Source organism: Balaenoptera acutorostrata, chromosome 9, assembly GCF_949987535.1.
Source record: "Balaenoptera acutorostrata chromosome 9, mBalAcu1.1, whole genome shotgun sequence".
In the NCBI taxonomy this organism is placed as follows: Eukaryota; Metazoa; Chordata; class Mammalia; order Artiodactyla; family Balaenopteridae; genus Balaenoptera; species Balaenoptera acutorostrata.
The window spans coordinates 1,991,796-2,004,374 of record NC_080072.1 but is presented as its reverse complement, the minus strand read 5'-3'; the positions used below and the strand labels follow the sequence as shown (position 1 = coordinate 2,004,374).

General features: G+C 63.5%; 1 protein-coding gene across 1 annotated transcript in view; it reads right to left on the bottom strand.

Moving 5' to 3' along the window:
• KCNQ1 (potassium voltage-gated channel subfamily Q member 1) overlaps positions 1 to 6,843 on the bottom strand; it is a 347,883-nt gene extending 341,040 nt beyond the window's left edge. Inside the window, exon 1 of the mRNA XM_057552484.1 lies at positions 6,435 to 6,843. Coding sequence (XP_057408467.1) covers positions 6,435 to 6,814 — 380 coding nt within the window. The 5' untranslated portion in view covers positions 6,815 to 6,843. The remainder of the gene's footprint in view (positions 1 to 6,434) is intronic.
• Positions 6,844 to 12,579: the final 5,736 nt, after the last annotated feature.

Here is a 12,579-nt window from a genome sequence, read left to right as displayed (position 1 = left end):
CTGTGAAGATGGAGAAGTTCTGGGGGAAAGGGCTCCGAAAAGCCCCCGCCCTCAAACACACAGGGGCCTACAGCACTCTCCCGTAGCCATGGGAGGGTCCCAGCGGCCTCTGCCCACCACTTTCTGAGCTCACCCGCCGCCCAAGCTCAGGAATGTCACTGGATAAAAATACCCACAGACGATGTCATCAGGCCCAGCCTGCCTGTGGGGCTCGGAGCTGCCGGGCAGCAGGCTGACCGCCACGGCCCAGGCTCAGGGCAGGGGGTTGGGGGGTGCCCTGGGCTACCAAGGCCGGACACCAGGTGACCCCGTCCCGAGCGCCTATCCCTGCTAGGTACAGGCTGGCCCTGCCCACCCACTCGGACCCTCTAATGCCCAAGAGCGCTGAGACCAGCACACACTAATACCCCACACAGCACCAAAGTGGCTGAGCCACCATGGGGGCTCCGAGCACCAGGTCAAGGGGGTGGCAAAGACAGAAGGCATGGCTCTGCCTGGGGCAACATGGGAAGGCTTCCTGGAGGAGGAGGTCTCCGAGCTGAGCCTCAGCCTGTGGTTCTGGCAGCAGGGCTTTAGGGCAGAGGCCTAAAGCAGCCAGATCAAAGCCCTCCAAAGGCTAGACGCCCACCCACAGGGTAGCAGCCCCAGAGTGGAGAGCCAGTGCCCCAGCCATGCTGGCATGTCCGGGGACGCCCTCTCTGGGCTCACGTACTGCCCCCAGGAGGCAGCTTCCTCCTCCCTTCCCCTCCCCCGACAAATGGTGGCATCCTCTCCTCACGTGGCCAAGCCACCCCAGGGTCAGCATTACAACCCCTGCCCAGGGTGGCAGGGAGTCACGTGAACAAGGAGCCATCAGGCCTACCCGGATTCTGGCCCCACCATCGGAAGGAACGACGGGCTTCAGAGGCGGGCAGCCTGGAGCATGCCCAGCTGCGTGGCCATGGGCACGTCGCCTCCCCTCTCTGGGCCCAGGATTTGCACACAGCAGCGGCCCGTCCCTCTCCGTCTCCCACCAGGGCCTGGGGGAGAGCCAGGCTGCCCCTCTGCCCCAGTGCCCTCACCCCAGCCAGTGCCCACGTGGGCTCAGAGGAGGGACCTGGGGTCACCTGGCCAGGAAGCAGAAGACAAGCCACCGCGAGGCCAAGTCCCACCACACTGTCAGAAGCCGTGTGTAAAAATGACACATGGCGTCACAGCTGGTCATCCTGCCCGACAGCAGAGCTGGGGCCCCACCCCTTGCCAACCATCACCCCGCCTTCCGCGAGATGTGGGGCTGTCCCAGCACTCGGGGAACCTCTGGAGGGAAACTCACGGCCCTCTCTGCCCTCCAGGAGGGAGTGCAGACAGTCACCCAACCTGCCCCGGGGACCCCGGGCCGCCTCCAAGCTCTGCCCCTTGCTCCAAGGTGCCTCCCCAGGGAGAGTGAAGCCGGCCCGCTGGACCCTCCCTCCAGGCCTGGGTCCGCAGAGTCCGAGGTGAAGGGTCCAGGTGACGGAGCTCCTCCTCATTCTCCCCCCAGCAGCAGAGCCCAGGCACCAACCAGCACACGTGAGCATCCGTGGCGTTTCCCAGAAGCAACTGCACCCCTCGTCTGGCCTCGGGTTCGTGGCCCCCGCCCCTCCAGGCCCAGCACCTTCTCCCCGCACACGGGCGTCCTTGGACACCGTCTCCACCTCACAGGAGTCACACGTGACACCGTCCCAGCCCGTCCATCTCACCCATGGGCAGGGCCCTGAGCCACAAGAAATGCCACACGAGCTGAAAGCTGGTTTAGAACATCGGTCTGAGAAGGGCCTCGAAGTTCGCCTGGGTCCACGGCCCAGACCAGGAGGCAGGGAGGGCTCAGCGCAGGGCCCCCGTCAGGTTCACCACCCCACTCAGCGCACAGCACCGGGAGCTGGTGAGAAACCAGGACCCGGGCTCCCGACCTGCCGGACACACCTGCCTTTCAGCAGCATCCCCAGGACACACTGGCCTGCAAAGCCCCGTTCACACCAGAAGTGCCAACCTGGGAACCGGCTTTGCAGGAGGAGGACGATCCCGAGCCCCTGACACCTTTAGAAGCCGGGGCATCGGAATCGGACACCCCGGGTGGAGCCGGGACCCCCCGGTGGGCGCGGTGCTCCAGGCCGGCCTCGGCTGCTCCCGTGTCTGCCTCCCCGGGACGAAGCCCCCGCCCCAGCCCCACGAGACCCTGCTGCAGGAAGGTCCCAGGGCGTGGGGACTGTGCGTGCAAATGGGCCCCTCCCACTCCTCCAGCCCCGGGTATCCCCACGCGTGCAAGCGGAGGCCACGGGCACCGAGCCCAAGGGGAGCCGACGATTCAGAGCCAGGCACGGGCGAGCATCCCCTCCCACCTGAGCAAGCCTGCCGGCAGGTGCCACCACCCACCAAGCCTGCCACAGAGGAGGGGATGCGGACTCAGGGAGGTGGCCCAGCCACGGGGCAACGCTGGGGCACGAAGCCTGGACGCCGCCCAGGGCCGAGCTCCCGCACAGCCTGGCCCACTCCGCATCCTGCGCCAGGCGGCCTCCAGGCCCCAGACCTCGGCGCTCGCTGGGCGTGCCTTCCAGCCCAGGGGCTACCACCCCCTGGACCATCCCTCCCCTCCCACCACCTCCCTTGCAGCCTCAAGGTCTCCCGGGCCCCCTCCTCCCCAGCTGGTGGCCCCGGCGTAAGGGACACCTGTGGTCCCCCAACCAGGGCCAGACCACGATGAGGCGCTCAACATACAGAGGGCAGTGGGTCCAGAAACAGCGGGCTGGGTCTGGGGTGGCAGTGAGGGGTCTCTAGACAGCCAAGGGGAGACCAGAGGACCAGGCCCTGGAGAAAGTGACACAGGGAGAAGCACCAGAAGCGATTCCCCCAGCTTTACTGGGAACTGGGGGCTAAGAACTCCCTGGAGGCGTCTCAAAGGGGATGGTGGGGAGACCAGAGAGCCCGTCCCCCTCCGCCCCTGCCCTCCACCTTCCCTGACCAGCTCCCCTTCTGGGCGGGTCTGCCTGGGGTGGGACGGGCACCAGGGGCCAGGGTGGGGGGATGCGACCAGGGAACTGGCCTCCACTTCCAGAAAGGCGGGCAGGCTCGGCCCAACAAACCGCCAGGGAACGCTGCCAGCGCCATCAATTATTAACACCCGCTCTGAAGGTGCCGCCAAAGCCACCGGAAAGTTCTCGGGAACCTGGGAAAGGCAGGGTGGCGGGAGGGCAGGGACAGGACGCACTCCTGGGCCCTCCCCCAAACCTCCCCTTAGCCCCCCCACAATCTCCAAGCTTCTCCCAACCAGCGGGGATGCTGACGGAGGGGGCGAGGGGCACCTGTCCCCACATGAGGAAACTGAGGCACGGGGGCTTCTCCCAGGCTGCATGGGTGGGAGCAGCTGGAAGAAGACAGGAGTCTGCACGTGTCACCCTGCAGCTCCCGAGAGGTCAGGGGGAGGAGGGGGAGAGAAGAGAGAGGGAGAAGGAGGGAGGAGGGGGTCCCTCCGGGCTCCTGTGACTTGAAGCCCCCCGCCTGGCAGGAGCAACGCGGAAGCTGGGGGCAGCCTCCATCCTGGCCTCTACAGACAGAGGCTGTGGAGGCCCAGCCCAGCAGCCGGGGCGGGCTGCTACGGGGCCCCCGGGCCCCAGTCCAGTCCAGGCATCTCCCCAACCAGACAACCCCGGCCAAGGCCCATCAGCATGGAGGCCAGGCCTCCCTCGCCCTCAGCCAGAGTGGGAGCCGCTGCACGGTGGGGATATGAAGAGCCTCAGATGAGGACTGGGGGCCAGGGGCAGTGCCGGGCGGGAGGGCAGCCTCCTGCCCCCTGACCCCGGCAGACGGGGCAGGCGGCCGCGCACAGGAAGGACCGCTCTCCTCTTGGCCAGAGCAGGGGTTCCCCGACCAGGAGGGGGACAGGATATCCTGGCCTGCTTCCCCAGCTGCGCCTGGGAGAGTGTGCCCAGCCCTGCAGGGCCCGCAGGACAGCGGCTCCCACACCCACCCAGGCCCCAGCCCTTCAAGGCCGGGCTCATCCTTCCCAGGCCGGAAACCGAGCTCAGCCTGGGTCGTGACAATCAGCCCGCACGTTTCACCATCTGCCTCACCAAGGACAGAGCTCTCTCTCTGCTACCATCTCGGACGCTTCTCAGAACAACACCGGGGCCAGAGTGGGCACCGTCCACCCCTTTTCTCAGCGCTGCGGCCAGGCTCTGGCCACTCAGTCCCAGGTTGCCCCTGCAATCCCAGCTTGAGCCCAGGTCCCCTGGAGACACTGGCCAATTCAGAGAGTGTCTGGGGCCCTGCCAACCTCCTGGAGGTGAGGGGGCACCTTCCCGGGCCCCAGGGAAGCCATGTCCCCTGCCTAGCCAAGGTCCACCTGCAGACCTACCCTGCACGGAGGACTGCGGCACACCTCTTACAGATGGGGACGAGAGCGGGAAAAGACTGACCCAAGGTCACCAAGTCACCCTTAGAGGGCCCCCATTCCCAGCTCCTCCCCCTGAGGGGAAGCCACTCGGCTACTGTCCCCAGAAGCCACCCCTGCCCTACAGCTCCTGGGGAGGCTGGGCAAGGCAGACTGCTGAGCAACTTCCGAGAGCTAAACAATCAGAATCAGGAAGAAAACACAAGTGTAAGCAGAGACTTCCTCTGGGGAGCAGCAAGCCTTCTTCCTCCACAAGGCACTGCAGCCGCCGGGGGCCTGGGCAACGCGTGCACCCTCGGGCCTGCCACCCCAGGACGCGAACCAGTGGGGTGTCTGCAGGCCCCTCGCCTTGGCAGCCCTAGGGGTGAGGAGGCACTGCCGCACCACCTGGCGATTCTCTGCCCAGAGCTGGCACATAGGGCTCCAGGACAGAGAGGCGGCTGGGCAGGGTCTGCTCCAGGACCGGCTGTGGGGTCCGTCCCGCCCCTGGCCACCTCCGGGAGCTTGGGGTCCAGCAGGTGAGGGCTGGGGGGCAGGCAGCCCACGTGCACAGCAGCGCCCACGAGCCAGCTGTTGGCTGGGCGCTCAAGCAGCCGGCGTCAGACAGGGGCAGGATGCCTCAGGGTCAGTGCGCACAAACATTCCCCCAAACCCCAAGACAAGCCGCTGCCGCTGCAGCCGCGGGCAAGGCCGCCCTCTCCCGCAGACCAGCCACGGCCACAGCTAAGCTCCCTCTGACACCTCGGCAGGCGGGGGCTGGGGGTGGGGGGAAGAGGCTTGAGGACACTGTCCTCACCACTTGCCCTCCTGCTTTGGAAGGCCTGCCCCTCCGCAGGGAGGGCAGCAACCCTAGTACCACCTGCGCTCAGAGAAGCAAAGGTGAGGAACCGAGGTCATGCCGCCCCACCTCGCCGCACCTGCTGAGACCGTGCTCCAAGCTAGCCCCTCTGCTCCCTGGGCTCCGGTGGTGGCTACCGGAGTGGGACAAAAGAGGGCCCTGGACACCCCCCAGCCAGGTCTCTCCCAGCCCCAAGCCCGCCAAGGGGGCAGGGACGAGCACCTGCCGCTACCAACGCGAAGCCAGAGGGAGGTCACCCGCGCAGCCCCCAGAGCAGTCTCCGAGGTCAGCCCGAGGATGGCCAAGCCGAGGCTCACAGGCCAGAGGCCGGCCCCACACCAGGAGGCCACTGGCCAGGCAGCGGGGAAGCAGGGCCGCGAGCGGTGGGGGAGGGCTCCACGTGGCCCTGTCCCAGCGCGCCCTGCCCTGCCCCACACAGGCACGCGCGGCGGCGGCTGGCATCAGAACCACCTGGGAAGCAGTGGGGCCAGGTGCTGCCTATAGGGCGCTGCTTTCGCTTGGCGCAGAGCTTCCTCTGATCGACCAATGGAATCAGGGGCCCGACCTCTCTCCTCCCCCCCACCCTGTGTCCCCTCCAGGCTCCTCTGCTTCAACCCAGGGTTTCCAGAGCCTGGCTGGGTTCTTGCGGGGCCGTGGGCACTCCCCACGGCCATGCTGACACCTCAGGCTACAGCACGAGGCCTGCCACCCTGCTCCGCTCGCCCAGGAGACGCCCCACAGGGCCCGCCTGGGCCGGGGAGGGTCTGAGATGTTGCTGCACCAGCGGGGGCACCGGGCCCTGCCCTCTCTTGCCTCCCAGCCCCGCCCGGCGAACTCTCTCCCCTGCCCCCGTCCTCTCGCGGAAGGATTAACACCTGGACCGTCCCTCCAGGGAGGAGCGGGCCAGCTTGGGCAGGGCACTCCTCCCAGCTGGCTCCCCCACTCATGCCTGGGCAGCGCCAGCGGGGAGCTTCCCACCCCCACGGGGTCAGACCCACACGTCCGTGAACTTCAACAGACAAGCTCCCCGCTGCTTGTTTCTCCCACTAACCCCTTCCTTCCCTCCCGGCTGATCCGAGTCGCAGCTCCGACCAGGTTCGGGCGGCAGCAGGTGGCACAGGGGCAGCGCTCCCCCCACGCCCTCCCCGGCCCCGCGGAAAGCTCGCAGTCCCGGCCGGCGGCGATACTCACACGGCAAAGTGGTAGACGAAGCACTTCCAGCCGGTGGGGCGCTCCAGGAAGTTGTAGACGCGGCCCTGGATGTGAGTGCGCGCAAGCAGCGGGCGGCGCGCGCTGTAGATGGAGACGCGCGGGTCGAGGCTCACCGGCGGCCGCGGGCCAAGGTCGGCGGCGGCGGGGGGCGCGGCGGGCGCGGCGGGGGACGCGGGCCCCGGGGAGCCGGGCGCAGCGATGGGCGCGTAGAGCGCGCCGCCCGCCGGGCCGCCCTCGGCCAGCTCCAGCGAGAAGGGGCACTTCTTGGCCAGGCCCGCGCTGCCCCGCCGGGCGCCCGGCAGGCGGCCCCCGCCCCAGCGCTTTCTCTCGGCCCTGGGAGGGGAGGTGGCCGCGGCCATGGCCAGGCAGGGCCCGCCGGGGCCGGCCGGGCGGCGGCACGAGGAGCTGCGGCGAAGTCGGCCGCCGGGGCGCAGTGCGGGCGGCCGCTGCTGCCAGCCGGGCCGCGGGTCCGCTGCCCGCCCCGCCAGGGCGTGGGGGGCGGGGCCGGGAGGGGGCGGTGGCCGCGGGCGGGTCCCGGGTGTTGGCGAGCCCCGCCCCGGGCCGCACGCCCCGCCCCCAACCAACATTGGCGTACGGGGCGCCGGAGGCCGAGTCCCGACTGCGCTCACCTGCTTGGTCGGTCCCTCCCCCGTATGCGCCCACCTGTTGGGTCCGCCCCTTTAGCCTTCACCTTCTTGGCCCCGCCCGCTCCATCTGCTCGGTCCGCCCTATTCCGCGCTCCTCGCTCCGCCCCGCCTGCGCCCACCTGCTAGGCCTGCAAGAAGCCCCCAGCCAAGTCAGGAAGGAAGGCGCGGGGTCAGCAGGTGCAGGGACCAGGAACTAACCGGGCAGGAGGACGGGGTGGGGCGCAGACAGCCGCTTCACCCCGTCTGAGTCACTCAGAAGAGGGTGGGAGTGAAGGGGGAAGGAGGGGCATGTCAGGAGGATGGCGGTTAGCCCCGCGAACAATCCGAGCGCCCCCTGGGTGCCCGAGCGCCCGAGCGAGCGCGCGTGCTGTGGGCAGAGAATGTGGTCCGGTTGGTGCCCATAGGGCCGTCGGACTCTGGAGGCCAGACAGGGCCATCGGGGCCATCGTCGGTCAGGGAGGGCCCAATGGGGAGCCGTGTGCGTGGGGAGGATGCGGGGGCTCCTGGAGGCGATGCCTCGGGGGTCTGGAGAGGGGCACAGCAGGAGGGGCTGCCTGGGCAAGTCAGGCGAGAGGTGTTAGAGAATGGAGTCCTCCTCCTCGCCCTCTGCACAGGGCTGCTGCTGTGTCCCGTAGGTTTCCCTGGGTGGGGGTGACGTAGAGGTGGGTGACAGGGTCAGAAGGATTGCACGGGTCCCCTACCCTGCACTGGCATTTGGGTCCCTGCACAACGACCTGACATCAGGGTGGAGAAAGCGTGTCGAGCAGAAAAAAACTGGCCTCTCTCAGGACATTGCCCCGGGCAGGGGTATAACTGGCTGCCACATCAGGGACCCATAACCTGGGAGACACGTCCCAGGTCTTGACTGAGCACCCTGGGCTGATTTATTTCACATACTCCCTCATCAGAAAGTCAGCTCTTGGGGCTTCCCTGGTGGTGCAGTGGTTGAGAATCCGCCTACCAATGCAGGGGACACGGGTTCGAGCCCTGGTCTGGGAAGATCCCACATGCCGCGGAGCAACTAGGACCGTGAGCCACAATTACTGAGCCTGCGCGTCTGGAGCCTGTGCTCCGCAACAGGAGAGGCTGCGATGGTGAGAGGCCCGCACACCGCGATGAAGAGTGGCCCCCGCTTGCCGCAACTAGAGAAAGCCCTCGCACAGAAACGAAGACCCAACACAGCCAAAAATAAATAAATAAATTTTAAAAAGAAAAGATGACTATTATCTTTAAAAAAAAAAAAAAAGTCAGCTCTTGTTGTTGGACCGAGTGCATCTCGGCCCTTCACCCCTGACTCCCCACACCTCGGATGGCGCCTGTACAGAGCCGGCACAGTTGGTATGTGCAGAAAGAATGAATGAAGTGGGTCCCAACCTGTGCCAGGCACCGTGGAGACTCAGGGCAGCTGAGACAATGGAACCTTGCTGGGAAGCGCATCACTTAGGATACAAATGGGCAGAAAGCCAGAAGAAGGCGGGGAGTCCGCCTCCGCAGGGCCTGGGGGACAGCCAGGGCACCTGCAGGCATTCAGTCAATACTTTTCTGAATGAAGGCATGCGTGAATGAAGTGTCGGCACATCCACACCCCAATCAGCAGGAGGAAGGTAGTGCCAACGCACAACTGGAGAGTCAAAGAGAAAGAAGAAAAGCGTTGATCCATCTTGCACACAACACACAGGAATAAATTTCGACTGGATCAGAGGCTTCAATGTAAACGCTGAAATGAAGCCACGTAGGTTCTACAAGAAAGTATGGGTGAGTTTCTCAACAAACTCTAGGTAGGGAAAACATCTCCAGCTGCGGCTGAAATCCAGAGACCATAGCTGAAATCAACAGAACAGACAAGTGACAAACTGGAACAAGAATTTGCAATTTACAGTACAGGCAAAGGATTAATAGCACTGGTACATAAAGAACATCTAAAACTGAGAAGAAAATGATAGACGACCCTGTGGACGAGCGGGCGAAAGGCATGAACAGCTCACGGGAAAAGGGATTGATGATCTTTACACTTATGAAAAAATGCTCAACAAGAAAAATGCAAATTTGAAAGTACACTGCGAGACCATTGCTCACCTGTCTGATTGGCGAAAATCCAGACGTTGGACCGCAGTTTCCGTGGGCAGGGCCGAGGGAAAGCAGGTGTTCTTGGCATGTCGTCAGTGGGGAGGGGATCCTGGTGGCATTAGGAAGAGCACTCGTATCATTTAGCCTGGCTAGTTAGTTCCACTTCCAGGAACTGGCCCAAAGATACGTGGGAAAAATAAAAGATGATATACACATAAGGCTATTTGTTACGACATTATTTGTATTAGCAAAAGGCGAGAAACAGCCAGAACGTCCCTCAGTTAGCTGAATCATACTTTGGTACAGCTCACAATGTTATCAGTATTATCACTAACACTCAGAGGACAAAAGGAACCCAAAGAGTCATATCATTAGTATTGATATCGGTATTGTTGCTTTGAAATGATATATACATGTAATATGTGTAACACATATATCATGTTAAACTCCTCAGGAACCTGGATTTTCAGGACAGGAGAAAAGAGATACAAATATAAAATCAAAGGGCAAATCAATCCTTAAATTTGAATTGGGAATATTAGCATAAACTCCTCAGCTGTTTTCTTAAAGCAAGACTGCTTTCTAGCTCTGTCTGCTGAAAAGTTGTTGCATCCAAAAGAAGTGTGGATTAAAACATATCAAGTATCTTTATCCATTCATTCAAAATGATACTAAAAAGTCTTCATTGGCCCTTTGTCAGAGGCTAGGGCTCATTATTCTGAAAAGGAGTAAAATAAACTAAAAAAGGACAGAGTCAAGCATTTGTCCTGCCTTCTCTGTACGCACCGAACTTCAGGGTAACAAGAGGCCACACGTGCCGTAGGTATGTATTGAAGTGTTTCTGGATGGATGATGCAACTTTGGGGAATTGCTTGGAAATAATCAGGAGGGAGGGGCAGTGGCTGGGGTGGAGATTAAACCAACCTGCTCTGAATTGGTCATTGTTGAGCCAGCTGGCGGATACAGTCTTGATACTGTGTGCTTTACTTTTGTGTAAGTTTCTGTATTTTAAAAATTATAATAAGTAGCCGCCCAAGCACCTGGGGGTTCAAGGGCTGAACTGTGCAGGAGCCAGCTCTGGGGGTCCTGGCCCTGGCATAGGGACTCTGCAATGAATGGGAGGCCAGACAACAAGGGGTCGCTGCGAGTTCCCTGAAAGCTCATAGGAGCTGGTGGGGGGCCTGGGGGAGGATGCGAGAGCTGGGTGGGCGGAGTGAAGCCAGGTGCAGTGAAGTGGGGCTGGGGCTCAGGTGAGGAAGGGCCCAGAATGAGGGCAGAGGGTTGGCGTGGGGTTGGGGGGGCAGGGCCAGCACGCAGGAGTAGGAAGCACAAGCCGAAGGGCCTCTAGGGCCTGCTCGAAGGTGGGAAGTGGGCCTGACCCAGTCACCGGCTCCCCAGCTGCCCTCCAGGGCGCCCCCCCCCGGGAAAGCCCCCTCCCTCCCCAGGACCTGCTCCTCGGTCACTCGGGATGCTCCTGTCACACCCTGGGGTCCTGGACGCACAGGCAGATGGATCTACCTGGACGTGCGTGGACCGGGAGGCTGCCTTCCTGCTTTTCAGGCCCAAGGGCTGTCTCCGGGCCTCAGAACATTCTGGAAGCACCACACTCACCTTCCTGCAGCAGCACTTTGCCAAGACCCCTCGGCACCCCAGACCCATGCCAGGCCAGCCGTGGGAGGAGCCCGGAGGTCGTCATGAACACAGGGGGAAACTGAGGCTGGGGAGGGAGGGCTGTGCGGTGCCCGAGAGGTCAGGGTCCAGGCCGGGGCTGCGCCTCCAGAGGCTTCCTGGCTGGCGGCCACCTCCAGCCCCGCGGCTGAGTTGCCCACTCACCCATTCACTCCCCGCGTCCCCCTGAGTACCCACCATGCGCCGGGCACTGCTCCGCCCCGGCCGTAGAGCCGTGTGCACGAGGCCGGCCTTCCTGGGGGTCAGCAGGGGGATGAGTGAGATGAAGAAAACTAGGGGAGGGACTTCCCTGGTGGCGCAGTGGTTGAGAATCCGCCTGCCAATGCAGGGGACGCGGGTTCGAGCCCTTGTCCGGGAAGATCCCACATGCCACGGAGCAACTAAGCCCGTGCGCCACAACGACTGAGCCTGCGCTCTAGAGCCCGGGAGCCGCAACTGCTGAGCCCACGTGCCACAAGTACTGAGGCCCGCGTGCCTGGAGCCCGTGCTCTGCAACAAGAGAAGCCACCGCAGCGAGAGGCCCGCGCACTGCGGCGAGGAGTGGCCCCCGCTCGCCGCAACTAGAGAAAGCCCACACGCGGCAACGAAGACCCAACGCAGCCAAAAATAAAATAAATTAACTAATTAATTTAAAAAAAAAGAATGTTATGTGAATAAAATCATATAGCGTGTAACCTTTTAAAAAAAAAAAAAAAGAAAACTAGGGGACAAGGGCAGGGCAGGTGGCAGGGGGTGATGTGTGCTGCGGCAGGGCCCGCCCTCCCAGGACCCTGCATTTTAGCCAACTCCTCTCCCTCCCTCGCGGGCAGGGGACACTGAGGACCCCAAGTTTGGGCACCGCTCCAGGACAGAGGCCGAGGGGCATCCTTCGGCTCTGATTGACTCCATCTCTGCCGCTGTGGGCTGTCGGACGGTCACTCCACAGAGTTAGCCGGCACGGACTGTCCCGGCCTGGGCAACAAGTCACAGCCAGTCTCACGGGGCAGCGCCGCAGGACGTCCCAGGGCTGTCACCGCCGCCCTCCTCCCCCAGGTGCCGCACTGGGGGCAAGCCAGGAAGGCTGAGGGCTGGGCGTGCACGTGTGCACGGGGCACAGGTCTGCGTGCACGTGTGCACGGTATGGTGTGTGGGCAGGTTGTGGAGGATACGGTGCACACATGTATTGCGTATGCGTGTACGGCGGTATGTGGTCCGTGTGTGTGTGCACACAAGCCTTTTTGTGACCACACAGGGAAGGGGGACACTCCATCCCCGCTCCTAAGGGCAGCCCTAGAGCAATGGGACCTGGGGGCTGGCAGCAGGGGTCTCAGAAGGGAGACCAGCTGGAGGCAGAATCGGGGGCAGGCAGCCATCCCCCGGGGGCCGTGCCTCCGCCCCAGCTGGCCGGCTCTGCAGGTCACTCGGTGGCTGGGCCCTGCCCGCAGAGCCTCGTCCCCTCACTCACCCCTCCCAGCCCGGGATCCAGGTCCCACCAGCCTGGTCAGGGAGCGGGGCTCTGCCCGCGTGTTTCCTTTGATCTGAGGTTAGGTCATCTGACAGCACCCGATCTGGTCTCATGCACCCTGTTCTCACAAGTTCCCAGATAGCCATCAGGGCTGGCCCAGCTGACAGAAAGCCCTTCTGAATGCTCTCCGGGGCTCAATGCCTGTCCTCCAAATCAATCAAAAGATTCACGAAAGTTTGGGGCCGCCGGCACTTGCTTTGTACTGGGGTGGCGGGGT